At 41.8% G+C, this 22778-nt stretch overlaps 1 protein-coding gene across 3 annotated transcripts in view; it reads right to left on the bottom strand.

Moving 5' to 3' along the window:
- The window catches only part of SULF2 (sulfatase 2), a 448960-nt gene that overhangs the window by 127820 nt on the left and 298362 nt on the right, over positions 1–22778 (bottom strand). For all 3 annotated transcript variants that reach the window (XM_060230836.1, XM_060230837.1, XM_060230835.1), the window contains one exon: positions 8980–9225. In XM_060230836.1, the coding sequence (XP_060086819.1) occupies positions 8980–9172 (193 nt within the window). In that variant the 5' untranslated portion in view covers positions 9173–9225. The remainder of the gene's footprint in view (positions 1–8979; positions 9226–22778) is intronic.

The following is a 22778-nucleotide window of genomic DNA, read 5'->3' as shown; positions in this document are numbered from 1 at the left end:
ACTAAGGTGGTACTGGACTTGAATCCAGTACCACCTAAGTGACTGCAGATAGATTCAGGCGGGTAGCTGTGTTGGTCCGAAGCAGCAGAACAAAGTTTGAGTCCAGCAACACCTTTAAGACCAGCAAAGTTTTATTCAAGGTATAAGATTCTGTGTGCAAGCACACTTCTTTCACATGAAAGCTTAACCCTTGAATAAAATATTGTTGGTCTTAAAGATGCCACTGGACTCAAACTTTGTACTACTGAAGACCAACTCAGTTATCCCTCTGAAATTATTATCCTATTACTTCTTGTACTTGTTTAGTACCCAAAAGTTATGATTTGCAATAGAATCAATCTCTATAATAATTGAAAAGAGGAATTCTTTATTTGGCGCACCATACAGGGAACCTGTCAGCCACCTCAAATGGATGTAGGGCTGGGAGACATAAGTTCAATATGAGTTCAACAAGAGGCTCCTGGGGTAGCCCGGGGCAAATCAAATGCTCTCAGTCTTTTCCCACTCTGCACAATGAAACATGATAATATTAATGGCCTGCCTCACCAGATTGTGTAAGTGAAGATGACAGTAAAACATTTCACACAGGACAGTATATTTATATCAGATAAAACAAGACTGCAATGTAATATTGCAAAATAATTTCCCGTGCTGTATGGTTTATGTTCTTAAAGCATGTTTGAATATTTGAAATACAAGTAGAGAAAAGACCAAATAGGTAAAAAAAAAAAAGCCAATGCAAAGAAATACACTGTTGTGCATTATAAATTTATCACAGAGATATGCCAAATTACACTAAGTTGTAACACGCATTGACCCTTTGCAGAAACAATACTGAATTTTCACCACTTAGCATTTTACTAGTGATTGTACAATTAATGCCAGATCTGACACCTCCAGTATTAAAAAGTATGAATTAAGGTCTGAAGTGAGACTCTGTGTATTAACTGAAATTTGAGAGGTGGAAACTGTATGTGGGCAGGTCACCTCAGTCTTTCTGAAAAATGTAATTATGATATTATCAATAGACTTTCAATTTTAACATTTTCAATGTATATACTGTTATCCAGGTTCCCCTTTAATTTGCTTTTTAAAAGGTGCTAGTGAAATTTCTGTGTTAAGACTGAATATGAATCTTTCATGCCCTATTTCTACTTCCTGAATGAACAACCCATTTCAATTTCTTTTGTACATATAAAACATCTACAGTAAGAATCAGAAACTTGTAACTTCTGGGCCCAGAAGCAAAAGGAATAACAAAATTAGCTGCTGACTAGGGATCTGCCCAGCAGTTAATTGCACAGTCCAAAACAGATTCATATCCTTCTAAACTCATTTACTGTTATGGATTTAAATGGTGGAACTGCTTAGGACTGCACTACAAAATCCTTAAGTAACCAAAGTGAAGGTATTAACTAAGCTAATTTTCACCTCATTCTCAATAAATTTGTGATGAGGCTGTACCTGACTGAATACTAGAAAGAAAGAGAGAGAGAAAAAAGAGAGAGCGAAAGAGAGAGAGAAAGAAAGCTCCTAACAGACTTTGTGGAGGGAACTTTCAATCATGTGAGCCCCACCTACAGTTTGAAGTGCTACAGTTCATTGCTTCTGAGGCACAGAACATGAGGAATGTCTCTGACATGGTGACATCACTTCTGGGTGATAACATGGAGCTGATGCTAATGCCCTCCCACCGGCAAGGGGGTCTCTAACATGCCTGAGGGGACTATGGTGCCCACCCATATCTTTCTTGGCATCCACCAAGCATTTATAGAAAATGGGCAGGGCCATGTGGGACTACTGCCCAGCGGAGCTTCTGATTGGCTGTGCAGATTTTAAAAAATATTGCTTTGGCATAGGGTTGCCAGGTCTCTCCTAGCAATCAATAGGGGATGGGGGGACTTACCAGGAGTAGGAGGGAGGCCCAGGCTACATCACTGGCAACATGCGACATCACTTCCAGCATGTACCAGAAGGGATGTCATCACACTGGTAAGTCCTGGCAACACTCTGCCATTTGGACAAAAACCCTGTGGTAAAAATGGCCTCTACTTTATAGCTTTAGCCCAAACACCAGGCTGTCACCTGGACGTCACCAACATGATGATGTCACTTCTGGTACATGTTGGAAGTGATGTCGCCACATTGCCAGTGATATAGCCTGAGCCTCTCTCCTGCCCCTGGTAAGTCCCTCTGCAGGCCAATGGTGGGTCAAGGACCAAGAGATCCCCACCTCCAGCAGTTGGCTGACAACCCTACTTTGGCAGCAGCTGCCACAACAGCACAAGGATCTTCACTGAGTAACTGAAAGTAAGCTCTGTATACGCAAGAAAATCTTTTAAAACAATGTGTTCATTTTAAAGGGCATTCTGTTAAACAGAGCATGTCCCTGAAAAGTTGAAGAACTACTATTTATGAATAACCACAGTCTCTGACATTTTGTGGTTGCTTCCACCTTCTTTGGCAGCCATTCTGTGGTTACTAAAGGGTGATGGGCATTTTTCTCCAAGCCTGTTGGCAACCTTAAGCACAATTAAAATTGTGACGATGGAAATCCAATAGTACATGAAACATCAGTGTTAAGGCAGAAAATAAGAGCATAGGAGAAGCCATGTTGGATCAGGCCAATGGCCCATCCAGTCCAACACGGTATGTCACACAGTGGCCAATATGTGTGTGTATACACACACACATATATGCTGTGGCTAACAGCCACTGATGGACTTCTGCTCCATATTTTTATCCAATCCCCTCTTAAAGCTGGCTATGCTTGTAGCCTCCACCACCTCCTGTGGCAGTGAATTCCACATGTTAATCACCCTTTGGGTGAAGTGCTTCCTTTTATCCGTTTTAACCTGACTGCTCAGCAATTTCACTGAATGCCCACGAGTTTTTGTATTGTGAGAAAGGGAGAAAAGTACTTCTTTCTCTACTTTCTCCATCTCATGCATAATCTCATAAATCTCTATCATGTCACCCCGCAGTCAACATTTCTCCAAGCTAAAGAGCCCCAAGCGTTTTAACTTTTCTTCATAGGGAAAGTGTTCCAAACCTTTAATCATTCTAGTTGCCCTTTTCTGCACTTTTTCCAATGCTATAATATCCTTTTTGAGGCGCGGTGACCAGAATTGTACACAGTATTCCAAATGAGACCGCACCATCGATTTATACAGGGGCATTATGATACTGGCTGATTTGTTTTCAATTCCCTTCCTAATAATTCCCAGCATGGCGTTGGCCTTTTTTATTGCAATTGCACACTGTCTTGACATTTTCAGTGAGTTATCTACCATGACCCCAAGATCTCTCTCTTGGTCAGTCTCTGACAGTTCACAACCCATCAACTTGTATTTGTAGCTGGGATTCTTGGCCCCAATGTGCATTACTTTGCACTTGGCCACATTGAACCTCATCTGCCACGTTGATGCCCACTCACCCAGCCTCAACAGATCCCTTTGGAGTGCCTCACAATCCTCTCTGGTTCTTACCACCCTGAACAATTTAGCTCCAACAGCCCATTTCCACTAATTAAACTCCATGAAAAGGACAGGACATCCCCCTTCCAACTGGCAACCCACAGAAATTCTATGACATCTAGTTTCGCAATAGCAAAAACACAGTAGTTGGAGATATTGATTCCAATTAGCCCTTTTTAAAACAAATACAGCAAGCCCAAGGCTAACTTGGCAGATTTTACCTATAACATATCTATGTTTCCATGTTTTACATTTTTGTTGTTTTTGTAAGCTTCTTCAAGCATTCTCCAAAAAACTTCTAACAACGAATAAGTAAGCAGATGAAGGAATTGATCTTCAGCTATTTAACAAGCTTCCACAAAGAAGACAAGTATCTGTTTTTCATGGTTGCCATTGACAAGACACAGTTGGTTACATTAGAAGAAGGCAGATTAAAGTTGCATGTCTATGCATACTTATTTGGAAGCAAATTCCAGTGAAACCAGTTGAGCTTATATCTGGTAATTATGGTCACAATCAGGCTGCATACATCCTTCTCACTAGAACAGTTGGAGAATGGAACCAGCAGTTAAGTACTAGGGGTGTGCATTTAGCAAAACTGGGACAAAAAATACCCCCCCCCCCAAAAAAAACCCTTATAGATATTAAGCACAATTAAAATTGTGATGATGGAAATCCAATATTACATCAAACATTAATGTTAAGGCAGTCTATTTTTTGAGTTGGTCACCAAACAAGGTTGCATTTCTGCTATCTGAAATGGCAAAACCCTTGGGATTTTGGGGGCTGCCAGAGAGCTGAATTTAAATGGCATTTAAAGGGATCACAGTCCCTTTAAATGCCTTCTCCAAACCATGCTAGTCCATGGACAGTTGACCCAAAAGGTGTTTAAAGAGCTTGCAGTCCCTTAAAATGCCTTCCAGATGAACTTGCTGCTCAGAGATGTTTAAATGGACTGCAAGCCCTTTAAATGCTTTTGGACTCTTCTGCAGAGTCATGCAGCTTTGAGAAGGCATTTAAAGGGATTGTGATCCCTTTAAATGCTCTTTTCTCATTCACTGAAAGCAATGGAGAATGCGGGCACCTTCTTTTTAGAAACAGCCCCCCCAAAGCCCCAGATATCCCCTGATTGATTTTCCATTATAGCTTATGGGGACCATCTTCTGGAACTAGAAAGGAAAGCTAAGTGAGAAGAAGGTGTACAAAGGGGGACCAGGAGAATGTCTTGGTTCAGAACTTTTGGACTGAGAGGAGCACATAGATTTGAACACTGATTCCTTCTCCTTATGTGTGGATTTTTGATGCTTTTTTGCTGGGGGTTCAGAATGTAATCTGGCTTTCGCTGATGTCCCTGGGGATGGCGAAGGTCTCCAGGGTGACTGAAGCGGCCCTTTTAGGAGGACGCAGAATCACCTTAGTGGTTGGACCCACTGGAACTGAGCTAATTGATGGGGGTCCAGAGTGTGGTTTAGAAGCAGGAGCCAACAGGAGCAGGGTTGAAGCACTCAAAGTTGAGTTTGGAACCATCATGGGTGGAGCCAACTGTAATAATGCCTTTTCTCAGTCTTGAGGCCCTGTCTGATCACTACTTTGGGGTGAAGTGCGGATGTATCAGACATACTCCCACATTGTCAGCCTCTCCTAGACAGAGGAGATAGAGCTCATGATTGTCACTGTGTGTCATTTGTGTACCACATATAGAGCATTTTTTGAATAGTGCCCTGGATGCCATCAGAGCAACCACAAGCACAATGATCAGTGGGGGAAATGCACCCCAGTAATGATGGGTGACCATTCTTTGGAGACGGCAGATCACCAAGTCAAAAGAAGCCACCTGGTGATGATGAAGCAGTCTAATCTTCACCAGAATTACCAAAAACGATTGGAGCATTGTTAGAAGTGTTCTATTCACCCAGTGACAAAAAAAGGAACTGAGGGAAGGTGGGAGCTCACCATTGGAGCACACATCGCATTGGTGGGAAATCCTGCACATGCACTGGCTCTGAGAGGGGTGGAGCTTTATACCTAGGAAAAAAATGTCCATGGGTGGCTTAAGCAAGCGCAGTCCCAGTGTGGGGTTGCACAGGAAGATGGAAGATGAACTATAAGTTGAAAGAAGTTTGAGGCCAGTGGCACCTTTAAGGCCAACAAAATTTTATTCTAGGGATAAGCTTTTGTGAATCTGTAAGATGGAAAGATAGATTTTTTTAAAAGAGCATGAGGTAACAACACAGTGTAAGCCTAAAGAGCTGTGTGTGTTATGTGCCATCAAGTTGCTTGATTTATGGCGACCCTATGCATTAACATTCTCCAAAACATCTTGAAAATAACAGTCTTGCTCTGGTCTTGCAAAATGGGCTTTCTTGATTGACTCAATCCATCCCATGTTGGGTCTTCCTCTTTTCCTGCTGCTTTCAACTTTTCCTGGAGTTACACCCTTCTAAATCTACTCAAAAGATTTAGAAGGGTGCAAGTCTGTTTAGGATTGCACTGGTTATAAGTAGCGCATGAGTCCTGTAAATATCCATGCACTCCTGTAAATATTCATTCTATCTACAACAGCAAAACATAAACAAGCTCTTCCAAATGCTCACTTTTTTTTTTTGATAACTACCCAAACTTCATGTTTTAACTCAATTTGTCCATTTTTGACAGATAAAGTTGGACACACCGGCCTTAAAGCCATTTTAAGGAGAGTTCTTATTTTGATGTGATCTCACAGATCTTCTCAAGGGACCTGATAAATACAAATCCTCCCCAGTGTCAAGAAATGCATTTTCTCTGATCAGATCTTAATTTGTGTGGACACGTGGGCCATTGGGCTTGAAATTGGAAAGAGACAACAGAGCAAGTGAACGTGACACCCAAAGGACATTGACAATTGCATCAGAGACAAGCAGGCTGGCACAAAACAGATAAAAGATAAATTTTTAAGGACCACCCTCTGGGTTTTAGTCACAGGAGACTCTGAGATAATGCACACAGCTTTTTGGTATATGCATTATTGAAACGGGTCTGTCTAGCTCTGAAAAACACAATGTTCTCACCAAAATAGCTGAAGAAAATCCTTACCTAACCTTGACTCTCATTTTAAACTAAGGTTTTTAATTCCTACTCTAGTGAGATAAATGCTCTAGTCATTTTATGAGCCCAAAGGAAAACCAGAATAGTACTTGACAGAAGGACTGATTCAAAAGGGAATCATTAGCAAAAACACTGCAACACAGTCATTGTTTATCTTTTTATTTGTGATGCTAGCTGTGCCTGTAGAAAGCAAATAATGCTGCTTTGGGTTTTCTTGCATGAATGTGTGTCAAATATGAAAATTTTAATGCTCATGAAGAAAAATAAAAACATATCCTTGATTTATGTTTCTTGCACATATAGACCAAAAAAATTCTGTAAAAAATAAAATGTTCATCTACTAAAAACATGTACAGAGCAGCCAATTGTTAAAATTGTTTGCACCTACAAATAATAACATCCACACCACTGCACAATCATCCCTAAGTATGGTTCCTCTTCTGGGTTGCTCTGCGTGACATTAGGTTGTTGACAGTGGTATGGTGCTGAGTCATTTATCTTCATTCTCTATGCATTATCTGACCTGGTTGGTTTTTAAGTTTTTAAAAAGATGTTTACATGTTATAAGTTGCTGCAAGACTTTCTGGGTGAATGGTGACTAAAAAAATCTAATAAATACATATGTAAATAAATTTATTAAACAAACATTAATTTCTTATGCTTATAAAAATGCATCACAGTCTAAGATAATTACCCTTCATCTCAGTCTCTGCATGATTTCTCACTTTTTATTGTTATCATAGCAGCTTGAATTACTTTCAATCAGTGCAGCCTGAGTATGTGTACAAATTCCTTGATGGGTGCCACTACTGAGATCATATCTTAACAGTATCAGTACAACTTGGCTTCCTATTTGCTTCTGGGTACAGTTCAAATTACTAGCTACATTTAAAGCCCTAATTTGGTTTGGGAATAAGATATCCAGAAGATCAGATAATATTTCTGTGATTGTAATTGTTTTTTATATGATATTAGTCACCTTGTAAACCAGGGCAATGTGTATATATTTTAAAATAAATGTCCTTTCTCCCATTTTAAATATGAGCTGATTTTGCAATTATCATCTTGCCCATTCAGTTGTAGATAGCTTTTTCTTTTTGAGGAGTTGAAGAGGAGTTATTTTTGACTTTGTACAACCTTGCAATTTCCCAGAGCTCCTTTCCCTTTGTCTTTATATCAAAGTTACTGTCATGTTTTGGGAGGCATTACTCTGTTTACACATACTACTTAAAGATAAAATGAGGATTTCACAATCATGAGAAGAGGCTTTGCATAGGTAGAAGAAACATGGAGATGCAATATCCAAGTGTTCCTTGCTAATCAGAGCAAAAGGAAACACATAGTAAGTAAACTGAGCTGTAGCAGAAGAACTGCTTTGTGCCTAGTAGCACTTTAGAGACCAACAAGTTTTCTAGGGCCTAAGCTTTCGAGAGTGTGCCGAAGGCAACTTTAGCTCTCAACAGTTTATACCCTGGAAATCTTGTTGGCCTTTAAGGTGCTACCAGACTCAAATCTTGGTCTTTTACTGTAGAGCAACATAGCTACACGCATCTGAAACTATCTTCATGGTAGAACTGATGTTGTTGCTAATTACTGTGTTACATACACCATTCTGTAAAGATTTATATTAAAAATCCTACATATAGCAACTTAGGTGGCATCCTGTCTTCTAAGTCCACTGGTCAACAGACTCAGAAGAATATAATTCTGTTTAGGATTCATGTAGTTATCTCAAGGTCAACAACATGCATTTATCATCTCTTCTAAACACTCAGTTAGTGAAAAGGACTGCCACATTAGAAATGAGTGTCAAGTTTTAATGGCAAAATTTATTGATGCAAGAACTGCATCAGGTATGCAGGGAACACCAAAAGATATTTTTTTAAAAAAATGAGTAATGTGGCAAAACTCAGAAAAAATACCCTTTTAGATCTCCTTTCATCCCTATGAAATGTTTTTCATATTTATTTTTATAATCCTTTTGCCTTTTTATCTCTTCTTTAAATATATGAACATAGATCTGAAAACGGATATTAGAAGAATATAGGCAGCAGTATTGGCAAAACAACAGCATGAAACAACACGGTGTAACAAATACTGAGTTCTTTGTTGTTGATAGATGCCAGTTTATCTCACAGGCTTGAGTTCAAAGGCTACAGAATGCCTGGAATACTTGAAAAATAAAGAGATTTCTTTTTTTAAAATCAACCTTGAGATTGGAAAATGTTTTATTTGAAAAAATAAATAAATATCAAACTACTTGGATTACTTTTTCTGTTTAGGCCCCTTTTTTAGTGGAGAAGATGGATTCCTAACCATACTATTAGCCATCAAAAAGAAATCCTGAAAGGGACAACTCCTGGTCCAGTAAAAAAGTACATTTGTCAATCACCAACACGCAAACCTCCTTAGCTCTTACCAAGTTCTACATCCTGATCATCGGTGAGGACAAGAATGATGTTTGGACGGATATTCCTGCGATCTCTTTGAAACCTTCCTTTCAGACGCTGATTTAACAGGAAAGCTGAACTGTCATCCAGCAAGGATAAAACAGTCATTACAAATAATCCCACGACAATGCTATGCTGTGCCATATTGCGCTGATTTTGCATGCTCTTCAAACAAAAGTGAGGGGATGTCTTCTATTTCCTCTTCAAAGGCAGATCTGATAGGGGGGAAAAGAAGAAGAAAAAGAAGAAGCAGGTTAATATGCATGCAACAAAAACACCATGAAAAATGGGTTTAAGGAGAAACCACCACCAAGTTTCTGGCAATTACACAATAAACCGAATCAAAGCGACACTTTTCTGAGTCCAGGAAAGTCAATAGGTTTAAAATGGTGTGGCTTTGTTTAGGAATAATCCCAGCGTATAAAGGAGTCCTATACCCTCTCCCATCCTCTTGTACTCACTAGAAGGAAAGTATTCAGAGACAAATTAAAACATGGAAGTTATGTCTGTGTAATGCATGCAGCATAAAGCAAAAGTCCCCAAAACTGGTGCCCACTAACAGCTTTCCTGAAGCCCACCAACTGTTTTTACACAATGGGAGGAAAGGATATCCAGGTAAGATGTCTGCAAAATGAAGACAGATGTGGGTTTCTTAGTTCAGTATGTATATTTTGTGTGTATGCAAGAAAATGTTTTTAAACACAATGTTAATTTTAAAAGGCATCTGAGCTTCTGCCTGAAGTGCTGAAGAGTTACCATCAGACTGATGCTCATCCTTATTCCCCGACATTCACAACTGGCTCTGCCTCTTGTGGCAGCCATTTTATAGTTGCATTTGTCACTTTGTATCAAAATTCCAAAGGTGTCCACAGGGTCAAAAATGTTGGGGAATCCCTGTCTAAAGTATGTGTGTGTGAACTCTATGGTTGGAAACATTCAATTTCCTTGCACATAACAGCTGCTAGCACAAGTCCATTGCATGTCTTGAAATGTTTTGAAAACAAGAATCTTTCCTTTAAATGCTCATCATAGCAAACAACTGTTCACTACACAATGCACACAACTGATACACAAAAGTATGAGCTTGGCATTCAAGCAAAATGCATCTTTAGCATGGAATTTAACATGTAGGGAGCACAGCTGTCAAAACTCCCAGCCTGCCCAGGGTTTCAATCAGGCCTGTGGCTATTTCTCCCCCCTTCTGTCTCCCAAAAATATAGAAATTATGTAGATTTCCTTTTAAAAAATCAACATTGTAAAAAAAAATCCTATATCTTATATGAAAAAAACCTATCTAGAATAACATATTCAGTCCTGAATACAGATTACAAAACAAAGCAAAACTGAATTAATTGGCTGCGTAGGTTGACAAACCATAAATAGTCTGCACAAACACTTTAGGCAGTAAAACACCCGAGTTAATCACCTGCATTAATTGAACATCAGGCTCACACCAAACAGATCCATTTCTCCTAGATTTCCACAGAAAGCCTACAAACACCACAAGTGAATTTTCTATTTCCAGGGCACGTGGAACCTACAATTAATTTAGTACAGCCTTACAAAACCAATTCTGAACTTCCTGGCTGTGTGGGTGGATAGTCCGTGTTATGTCAACATTGTTCGGTTCATTTTCTCAGGGCTCTGGGTTCGTTTTGAGGAGACAACCCACAGAGGGCCCATCCTGAACATCACACTAGCTGTCAAACACATCTCCTATCTGTAACTACCTTAAACAAGGAAGCAGAAAACAGAATTCCCTAACCCCATCCTCTTGCTGAGCAGACAGTAGGGCAGCCACCTTTTAACCTGACAAGCTGTGAACAGATCAGTCTTTCTTCAAGTTGGTGGGCAAAAGGAGTCCAACCACAACTGTACACAGATCACTCTGAGAGAAACTCAAGAGGATCACGGCTCACAGTTTTGTTTTCACCCACTCTCTGCTAACCTCTTGCCCCCTTTCTTTAGTGCACAGCCCTATTTTGAGTCTACCTAATCCATAACATGTGTTTTCTACTCTCAGCACTCCCACAGGTTTGCTCATCCATCTTTCAGTTACTTAGTTTCTAAGTAACCTGAGCCTGCTTCAGTGGGGAGGGCGGGGTATAAATTAAAATTTATTATTATTATTAGTTTCTGAAATTTCTCTACCCACATACCTGTCTGTTGACTCATTCCTTAGTTACCCCCTTTACCTCTAGATATACCCCACAGTGTTCTCTTGTCTTTGAAAAACTGTGCCACAATTCTCTCAGCTCTCAACAGCTCTTTCTACCGACTCCCAGTCCACCGTTCACTCAGCACCTCTCTTTCACTATTAGTCTCTTTCATCATCTGGTGTTATCTCTAGACCCTGCAGCAAATACACCCACCTACCCTATATTTCTTACCTCCCCTTTCTTCTCGTTTCCCATTCCACTGCATTTTCTGCCTCCCTATCTCTCATTTCTCCTTCCCCCACTCTTCCTTCAGTCATTATGTTTCCTCCTTCCTTCCTATATACTGCTCTGTTTCCACTTCTCCTCACACAGGGTATATTTGGATTCTTATAGCATGTGTTTCTTCTCAAAACAGCTTACAGTGTATTTCTCTCCCTCTGTTTTATTCTCATAACAACTCATGAGATAGGCTACACTGAAAGAAAGTAACTGGGCCAAGAGATCCACAGCAGGGCAGAGATTCAGACATGGGGCTTTCAGAACTTAGTCTGGCACTCTGACCACTATACCACAGTGCCCCAGAATCTATAGAGCAACCATACATAAGGGGTTCACTGTTCTAGAGAATCATTCCAGATGATTCTCAGACACAAAGGAGTTATGCTTTATGGCTGGCTAGAGGTTCATATTTCCACACAACCATGGGTTCCCATCTCTACTCTCTCCCATCAAACTTATATCAAAGGGTCCTTGCAAAAATGAAATGGAGGAAGGGAGAATCATATATTTCAGTATGAGCTCCTCAGAGGAAGGGCAAGGAGAAAATGTGAGGCATATTAATATTTCTATTCTTATGGGCAGAGCCTCTAATATGTATTATGAACAGACAACAGTATTGTATTGAAGTCAGGAGTATTTTAATTAAAAGGTCATGTCTATGGCACAGACTCCCTCCCACCATGCCTTATAGCAACACAGAATTCAATACACCTAGTGCGATGTAGTGATTAGTGTCAGGTTAGGAGACCTGAGATCAAATCCCCAGTAAGACATAAAGCATGCTGGGCGACCTTGGAGCAGTCATTGTCTCTTTTAATAATGATAGCATTTTAAAAATTTAATAGATAGTTTTCTGGACCACAAATGGAAGTTGGAGGGGTTTACTCATAAGTAGATTTACTGTGAAATGAACTCAGATTGGCATTTAAGTGCACTTTGTTCTGTTCTTTGAGTTGGACAGCCATTGTTCTGTTCTTTGAGTTGGACAGATGAGGGAGTAAAATATTTGGAAGAAATTTCAAGATAATTTTCAAAATCTCCCATCCCTGCTCTTAAAAACTGTCCAGCATGTAGGTGTACACTCCTCACCATCAGCACAGTTCTCATTCAGAGCTCCCTCCTGGAGGAAACTGTCATAAAGAATGTAAAGAAGCGTGCTTCACTTCTGCAGAAAATCCATTTGGGACAAGTTTCTCCAGTTTTGTTTATTGACCCTCTTCCTAACTTTGGCAGGGCACAGAGAATGAGCCAGATCAAGGGCAGGGCAAGTCAAGGTAATAAAAGGAGAACATTAGAGGAGCAGCAAGAGCCCCTATCAGTTATGCATTCCTATTTTATTGTAACCATGTGGAAATACCTGAGTTATCTTTAAAATATCTAGGAAGAAATAAAGTCTTTATCTTTAGATGTGATGGCGGAGACTGGCAAAAAATGGAAAAGTCAGTTGTTCCTCCGCTCCCTATCATTATACCTCAAATAATTCCATACTACCCTGATGCTCTGTCACAAATATAGCAAGCTGTTAGGCTGGCATGGAAGGAGGGTGGCGTGGTACAGCCCAAGCTCGGTGCTTGTATGACAGACCATCAAGGAAGACTCTGCAGAGGAAGGCAATGACAAAGCACCTCTGCTTCTCACTTGCCTTGAAAGCCCATTGCTCAGGTGTAAGTTGGTGCAAATTGGCAGTACTTATGAAGACTGGTTATCATGAAATGCTTGGCTTGGATCCAGTAGTAGTTTTCACAAGTCTTTTGTCAAGACTGGAACATTACAGTAACATCTGATGACAGTCTCAACAGAATTTCGAGTGGTTGCATTTTAGCATCAGGCTCTAAAATATTTGCATCCTTTCTTGCCTCTACTAGCCTGAAAAGTTCCCAACATTGAATATATCACATTATATTGCACCCCAGATGGATCGTTAGATGAGCTAGTGGAGGACTGGTATTCCCAGCTCTCCACAGCCATCAATGATATTGTGCCCCGGTGCCCTCTTTGCTGCCGCACCAAAGTAGCGCCTTGGTATACCTTGGAGCTGCAGAGGATGAAGCGGCAGCTTAGACGGCTAGAGTGAGCGTGGCGGAGATCCTATGATGAGGAGTCTAGAACTTCTTATAGAACGTTTATGAAGGTTTATGAGAAGGCAGTGAAGTCCACTAAGAGAGATTTCTATGCGGCCTCCATTGCATCTGCGAAATTGCACCCAGCCCAATTGTTTAGAACGATTCGATCATTGACTGTGGTGCCGGTCGACAATCAAAATTTTAGGGAATTGGATATCGGCTGTGAGGCTTTCTGACTTATTTCGCAGACAAAGTCTCGACTCTCTGCCATAATCTCCCAGCAACAATTAACACAGTATGGGAACTGGAAGCCTATTGTCCGTCTTTGGGTCCCATATTGGACCACTTCAGCTGCCTCTCTCAAGAGGATGTGGACAGGATCCTGGCTGCGGTGAAGCCCACCACTTGTCCTCTGGACCCATGTCCATCTTGGCTTGTTAAAGCAGGTGGGGAGGATATTCAGGGTCCCTTAGCTGAGATTGTTAACCTATCCCTGTCATCAGGGGTATTTCCAGCTAAGCTTAAAGAGGCAGTGGTTTGCCCGCTTCTGAAGAAGCCATCTCTGGGCCCATTGGTCCTAGCCAATTATCACCCAGTCTCAAATTTTTTGTTTCTGGGCAAGATAATTGAGAAAGCGGTGGCAGAGCAGTTTCAAGCTTTCTTGGAAGATACATCTGTCCTTGATCCCTTCCAGTCTGACTTCCGTCCTGGTCATGGGGTGGAGACTGCTCTGGTTGCCCTCACAGATGACCTTAAAAGGCATCTGGATCAAGGCGGGTCAGCGCTGCTACTACTTTTAGATCTCTCTGCAGCATTTGACATGGTCGACTATGATCTAATGACCCATCACCTTGCTAATACTGGAGTCCAGGGGGTTGCCTTACAGTGGTTTTCCTCCTTCCTCTGTGGTCAGGTACAAAGGGTCGATCAACGAGAAGACCTGCCTGCATCACTCACTAGAGTGTGGTGTACTGCAGGGAGCTATTCTCTCACCGATGATGTTTAACATCTATATGTGCCCCCTTGCCTGGATTGCCAGAGGTTTTGGGCTGGGTTGTCACCAGTATGCAGATGACACCCAGCTCTCTCTGTTGTTGGACAGCCACCCAGACTCTGCCCCAGATCTAACCAGGGCGCTGAAAGCAGTGGCTGATTGGCTGCAACTGAGCCGGCTGAAGCTTAATCCAACTAAGACGGAGGTCCTGTACTTGGATCGGGGGTGGGGGAGACAAGATTGGGGATTCGGCTTCCCACTCTAGATGACGCATCTCTTATGCTAACCCAGAAGGTGAGGAGCTTTGGTGTGATACTGGATGCCACCCTCTCTATGGAGGCCCAGGTCACAGCTGTTGCACAATCTGCCTTTTTTCATCTCTGGCAGGCCAAATAACTAGCACCCTATCTGGCCCCTCAGGACTTAGCTACAGTGATCCATGCAACAGTCACTTCCAGTCTAGACTACTGTAACTCGCTCTATGCAGGCTTACCCTTGAGGCTGATCCGGAAACTCCAGCTGGTGCAGAATGCAGCAGCACAATTGCTGTCTGAATCGCCTAGTCGGTTGATGCTGTGCAGTCTGCACTGGCTACCAATTGAGTACTGGATCCGCTTTAAGATTTTAGTATTGACATTCAAAGCCTTGTGCGGCCTGGGACCGGCATACCTGCGGGACCGTCTCTCCACATATGAACCTCAGATGTCATTACGATCAGCCAGCCAACATCTTCTGACCATCCCTGGCCCAAAGGACGTTCGGCTTGCCTCGACCAGGGTCACGGCTTTTTCAGCCCTGGCCTAGTGGAATCAGCTCCTGGTGGAGGTTCGGGCCCTCCAGGATTTGTTACCATTCCGGAGGCCTGTAAGATGAAGCTGTTGCATCAGGCCTACGGCTGAGGCAGATGGGCGTCCTATCACTTAAATGGGCCCCCCTGCACTGATTGCATTGTACTGATTCTTTGAAACAAATAAAGCCGGGATTTGAACACCTAGGTTGGGACAAGCAAGCCTAATCGATCTGTTTATACCATCTATGCTGCCTCACCTAATGTGAGCTGTGACTCGTCTTAATTTTAAACTGTTTTAAATGTTTTGTTTTAAACTGGTTTGATTGTTTTATTGTGTTGGAAGCCACCCTGAGCCCACTATGGGAAAGGGCGGCTTATAAAACTAAGGAAATAAATAAAAATAAATTATTATTTTTTCTTTCTCCCCACCTTTTTCTGCACATTTATTTTTCTGTTCTAAAAAAATCCCACAATAAAATTTTTTTAAAAAAACAACTCTCCTGAATTGCTGCTTCTGGGGAAAAGAGGGCCCTCGGCAATACTAACAACAACAGTCCACGGAGCATGTCATCTGAAATACTGCACCGGGTTGTAACAAGTTCAAGAGGAAAAACAGAAATCAATCTGGACATACGCATAGGGTAGACTTTTTGCATTTTACAAAAGTCCAGTCCTCTGCAGTTTCAAAGAATGGAAGATATGCCGCAAAAAGCATATGAGGGCAATTTGTCTTATGGAGACTTTGTGAGAGACCTGGGGATAACCACTAGATATAGATTTTTTAAAATAAAAAATGGTTAAGGACATTCATATAGTTCTTAGTGACAAAAGCTAAATGAAATATCCACATACAGAGTTTTCCTATTATTAGTAGCTGCTAAAGGTTAAATTAATATGCAATTTGTTCAGTATCAGAATTTCACCTTGCAATCCTCTATGCGAAAGAAATTCTCTTATTCTAAGTAGTAGTAACTCTATGAAGAAATTGTGCAGGACATATCAAATTCCAAGGAAAACATGAGCCCATTTTTCCTCATTCCTGATACATTGGTTTCCTCTTGCCCAACAGAGCCTGGAAGCTTAAGCAAGGTTGGCCCTGGTTAGTACTTGCATGGGAGATCATGAATGAATACCAGGGCTGATACACAGAGGAAGGCAACTGCAAACCACCTCTGCTTGTCTCCTGCTTTGAAAACCCTATAATGTCTGTGAGTTGGTTGTGACTACAGCATACAGTTATCGTTATTAGTCCAAGAAACAAACTCTACTAACATGACAGGAATCAGGAATTACACAAAAGGAAAACCACTTTTTCAAAGGATGGCTAAGTGGGAGGGGGTAAATCCTAGCCAAGCGGCCTTTGTTTGGTGAATTGTAGTTGGCATTCTGTTTAGAAAGCAACAACAGAAAGGCTCTTTCACTCTCCTGGAAGATTATTTCACCACAAATGTTACCAGCATGCATCTCTGCCAGAGCCTTCTTTTGCTCAGATCAGCCTTGATTTAAAAGGTTCTTAAGCAGTGACAGAACTCTTGGTCTGGGGAATTATGATCAAGCTTTCATGTACCTGCAGAAGAGTGAAAAGTAGCACTAAATTGCTACAGTGAACTGGAAGCTATAGCGCTGAAGACCACCGCAAGATGAATGTTGCCTTTTTGACACGAATGTGCTGATAGAGCTAAGGTGAGGTGGAGGAATCAGCTTTATCACCTGCTCCAACAAACCCCTTTGAGGACCACACATCTCAATGATATCACCATCAGCACAATCCAGAGAAAGAATTTGCAGTTTTAAGAAAGAAAACTTCCAGGATAGCACTAGTAGTACAGGCTAAATTAACAGTGCCAAGTCCTATGTTTTGTCAAGACTGGAACATTACAGTAACATCTGATGACAGTCTCAACAGTATTTCCAGTGGTCACATTTTAGGCTCAGGCTCTAAAACGTATGTATCCTACCTTTCTGCCCAATTAAGGCCCACAAGGGCAACAAACAGTTAAAGAAGAAAGGTTAAAATCAGCTTAAGAATAATACACACATGAAGCCAGCAGCTACAACAACAACAAAAAGGAGGGTCCGAGAGGCAACATCAAACATAACATCTTCACCTGCTGGAGCAAAACAGTGACAAAGGGAGACAAAGGGGGAGCTGATTAGCCACTATGTGAGACAGGATGCTAGACTAGCTGGACCACTAGCCTGATTCATAAGGGTTCAGGAATAGAGCCAGTTTGGTGCAGTGGTTAAGAGTGTAGACTCTTATCTGGTTTGATTCCCTACTACGCTACATGCAACTTGCTGGAGTGACCTTGAGTCAGTCATAACTCTCAGAGCTGTTCTGCTAAAGAGCAGTTCTTGAAGAGCTCCCTCAGCCCCACTTACATCACAGGGTGTCTGTTGTGGGGAGAAGGGAAAGAAGATTGTAAGCTGCTCTGAGCGAAGGGCAGGGTATAAATCTAGTCTCCTCCTCCTCTTCTGATAGATGAAACTCCCTGGGAAAGGAGTTCCACAGTTGTGGTGACATGATCAAGAAAGCCAATTAACACATAACAATGGTCACATTCAACAGTCAGTTTCCTTATCACTACCCTTCCAGGAAGCCCCACCAAACAATGGGCACATCCACAAACCAATTGCCCTTTCATCACACCCCCTCCAGCCTACAAATAGCAGCTCTCCAGCAGCCCTGGCCCCACTCAATGCACAGCAGCCAAGAAGGTCTGAGCGCCTGCTCCGGCTGCAACGCCACTGAGGATGTTCTCCGCAGCTGAGAACGAAACATCTGGAAGGAAAACTTTCTCCAGTAGAACACGGCACTTGATCCCGAAAGACTCTACAAACCCTAAAGCCTATCTTGGTTTGCCATCCATCCAGCCTCAGATGATGGAAGCTCCCAAAGCTGGACCCCTAAAGATGATCCCAATAGTCAAGTAGGTTCAGATGAGAGTAGGCAGCCCAGCCCTTAAAGTATGCTGTTCTTAAGCCATGTAGGTCAAATATTGAGAGCGCCAGTGTCTTACTAAAGAAGCTTTCTAGGAACCAGAAAGCATCCAGAAGGTTGTAATCTGTTCCAGATATTATCTAGGAAGGTGTCAAATGTGCAAGGCTGCCTGTGAATGGACACTCCAACCAGCTTTTTCAAGCAGTAAAAGTGCTTCTTGTTTCAGCTTTTTTAAAAAAAACCTCACAATAACTTTAAAATTTGAATCCACTGGCACCTTTAAAGACTAAGGAAATTTACTTCTGGGTATAAACTTTCAAGTGCATGCAAACTTTTTGAGTATCTGAATGCACATGAAAGCTTATACCCAGAATTAAACTTTCTTGGTCTTAAAGGTGCCACTGAACTCAAACTTTGTTCTGTTGCTTCACACCAGCATGGCTACCTACCTGAATCTATGCCTTTAAAGATCTCTGTATGTCTGTGCATGGGGCACATAGAGTTGAAGAAGAGCAGTAAAGGAAAAACTAGATGTAACAGAAGAACACAACTCCTGTAATCTACTGCCACAGGCAAACAAGACTATCCATCCCAAATGTAACAGTAGCACTGGTCCAGGATACCCTTAACAGATTTCATTAATTACCTCCAGTGATGTATTTGGAAGCAACAGTGAAAATGGTGAACACTGCATCATACTCACAGCAAACAAGGTAGACCAGCTGAGACCTTTGAGCTAAGCTGGCAAAACAATGTACTCCTCAGCTCCATTTTACCTAGAAGCTGCAGGATTATCAGCTCTTGGCCAGGCAGTCAAATGCACAAAGGGACTCTCACAACTGTCCAGAATCCAAACTAATATTGAATGCCCAGAATACAAAGTAAGGAGGAGACCACAGCTCTAAGCTTTCTGGTTGCACCCCCTGCTCCAGAAGATGATGCCAACGAACTAGTAAGACCTTTGCAGGTCAGGTAGAGAGGGCCAGCAGCAAGAGATAAGACTCTGTAGCTGCTTATTCTTCCGAGCTTTCATAGTGAAAGTCGGTATCTCATTAAAGAGGTTATTAGCTTCCCTGCAACTGAAAAGTATCACAAGGAATACAGATTGGCGCTCAGAGACTCACACACAGTGTGCTCCATGATTACTAGACAAAGCAGGCACCATCTGGGATAAGCATGTGGGTGAAAGTCCTTGTGTGCATGTTCATGGTCCAGAAAGAATATTCAGGCCCCTTCATCCATGTTCTAAGCATGCCCTTAATCATTCTGTTTATATCCCACCTCTTCCTCAGTGGTTTTTCATGTCTTAGATCAATTGTACCAGCAATTCTTCGACACAAGAATTGGAGACATTTCTCCTAAATCCCGTTCTTCACACTTTGGGATGTAGCTAATGCTCCAAGAAAGCATATTTTTCTGAATCCTGAATTTTATTGTTGACATTTATCAGGCAGGGGTGGAGGAAACAGTAAATGAAGACCACCTGCTCCAAAGGGAATCAGCAGACACCTCTTGGCACTCATTTCAGAAAATCCTATAGCATTGTTCATTGGCTGTCCCATCTGTCAACTGTATTGACTCATTCTGTGTAATCCACCTTCAGTCTAAGTGAGAAAGGCAGACTATAAAAAACCCCCAAAATACATAAAAATAGGGTGTTTTGTTTGTTTTTTAAAAATAGCGGCTGGTGAAGTACTTTGGAGTCTTAAGGGGAGTTCTGATTTCAAACTCTTTACTGCTTCGACTGGTTATGTTTCATTGTTGATTTTATTGTGAGCCAATTTTGTGAAGAGGGAGACAGGTGGAATATAAATGGTTTTACAAATTAATTCAGGCAGAGTCCCTACAGGTAAAGGTCTCAGTGTGCAGGAATTTACCTGTTCCCTATAGCATTTGGCAGTACAGACTGACATGCAGAATTCTGTGCATTGTACACTAAAATCTTGTGTGAACAAACAAAATATTTACCCTATGTACAAATTTCATGTACAAAGTCCCTAGCCCTAAACAGACTTTTAAATTCTCATGCACTACATATTTCGAGTGCAGAAGAATTAGGGTTACCAGGTCATCCCTGGCCACTGGCAGGGAATGGGTGGGTGGGTGGGGGGGTAGCATTGCCAGTTTCAGATTGGGAAACTCCTGGAGATTTGGAGTCAACCCTGGGGAGGATAAGAGCACAGTGCCACAGAGTCTACCCTCCAAAGCATCTGTTTTCTCCAGGAGAACAGACCTCTGTAATTTGCAGATGAGCTGTAATTCCAGGGGATCCTAAGGTCCCATGTGGAGGCTGGCATCCCTAAGATGGTACCTACTTGTCCCATTCTCCCTGTCCACATCTACAGGGAATCTCATATACTATAAGGACACAAAGAGCATAAATAATCTATGTGATTAGGAAACTAGAACTCCCCGGTACATCAACTACAAGTATCCCCTTGTATACACAAAGTGGTTTGCTCCAAACATTTGGAAGGCCAGCAGGCACAACCCAACTTCTCCCACAATACAATTTTTAATGCTTATACAGTGCAGCTATCACAACTGTACACACAGTCATTCAGTGCATGTACCAAAGTACATGCGAACTGGATTTTTGTGGGGACTAGTCACCAGATAACAACATTCGCCTGAATGTCCTTCACATAAAGCAACTGTACGCACAGGACAGCATAAGGTGTGAAAGGCCATACAATGAAACTGATGTGTTTGTTAATGCCACTCTCAAGAGGCAATATCAATGTGGGAAATCCATAGCGCATGAAAACAGCCTTGTTCCTTGTGTTATGAACAGAATTTTGTTTGCAACAAGCATGAAGCTGATTAACTGCCAGCTTTACATGTTTCCACCCTCTTTTTTCTCATGCACTTTGCAAAGGGTGGAATTGCTGCAGATTAACTCTATACCACATCAGCTGCAACCAGTCTGGTAGAGTGGTTAGAATGTTAGACTAGGATCTGAGAGACCCAGACTGAAATCCTCACTCAGCCCTGCAGCATTCCTGATGACTTTAGGCCAGTCACACACTCTTCGCCTACTCTACTTCAGTTGTGAGGATCAGTTAAGAAGGAAGAACACAGGCCACCCTGAGCTCCTTGGAAGAAGGATACTAATGTACTAGGTCACTCCAAACAAGATGTCCATTGACACCATGGTGCCTGCCAGTACTTCCCTCAGCACCCAGTGAGTTTTTCAGAAAATGTATGGGGCCATTGTTAAGCTGTGGAAGGAGTGTGGTTGTGCCTGATATTGAGTCCCTTATCCAGTGGAAGGAGTTTTCCACTGGAAGATGAGGACGACTGGTAAGCAGATGGGCTTTCCTTAGTCATTGTGTGCTTCCTTCCATTTCCCCCTCTGGATTTTCCTTCTTCTTAGGGGGTGTGAGGAAGGAGGTATTCTGTTTGGTTCTACCTCACTGAGGCAAACATTTTTTTTTTTTTTAGCTCTGCTTCCTTAGAAACCATTTTGGGGTGGTGCTCACCACCCTCTCTCAGAATTTCAAAGGTGCCCACAGCCTCAAAAAGATCCCAGCACAACATGGATACAAGACTTCTGCATTCAATTATATGCCGGCCCATAGACATTAATGAATATCCATCTTTGGTCTTGATTTCTTACACCAAGGAGGAAGGACAAATGTGCAAAACAAGGAATTAGCCGAAGTTTGTTCCTGCCATGAACTTGGTTTGTGATATCAGAGAAGTCTGTTGCAGCCACAAGAAAGGCTTAGATGCAAAGGGCCATTAGTTTGTGGAGGCTGATTTTCCCCTTTTACTGCAGCAACTGACTTGGGTCCCCATGTAATACTCCCACTAAGCTGTGAAGTCTTGTGAGCAAAAATTCTATTTTGCGAGCAACTGGCATTAAAGTTGTGAGCTACTGCAAAAATTAGTTTACTCTGTGGCCATGCACCCTGAGCTAAGACAAAAATGTGTGAGCTGGATGCTAAAAAACCAGATCACACTAATTCAGCTTAGAGGGAACACTGCCCCCATGGTGTTTCTTCAGTGCCCTGACCCAAGAAAATATAATTTCAGGAGGACCAAAAAATTGGAGTGAGGAGAGGAAGGGACAGAAACACTGCTGATTACACAATGTGCCTCCACTTAGACTGAACAGGATCCAAGCTGGAGAGTTTTATGGCACCTTAAAGGCACGAAAACTTATCATGGCATAAGGCTTCATGACCAGAATCCATTTTGATTATGAACTCAATGCCCAGGACAAAGCAAATTCTAGTCCACAAAAGCTGAAAGCTACAATATTTATGTAGAGTATTTATGCAGCCTGCATTTCTCCTGACACAGTTAAGACTCAAGACAGGTAACTACAAATACAGTGCAAAAATCATCAATTAAGGTAATTAAAACAAGTAATTAGACAGCTGTTAAAGTGCCAAAGGACTTCATTATTTGCTTATAAATACATCTTTTGAAATACAAAAGGCTTAATTTTCTTCTTTGCTCATTATTAGTAAGCTCAGGGGTCCCTAACTTTTTTGAGCCCAAACGCACCTTTTGCCATAGTGAGGCAGCCACAAA

The sequence above is a fragment of the Heteronotia binoei genome, chromosome 2 (genome assembly GCF_032191835.1).
Source record: "Heteronotia binoei isolate CCM8104 ecotype False Entrance Well chromosome 2, APGP_CSIRO_Hbin_v1, whole genome shotgun sequence".
NCBI lineage: Eukaryota > Metazoa > Chordata > Lepidosauria > Squamata > Gekkonidae > Heteronotia > Heteronotia binoei.
Note: the sequence above shows the minus strand (reverse complement) of the source record. Positions and strands in the feature narration are given on the sequence as shown.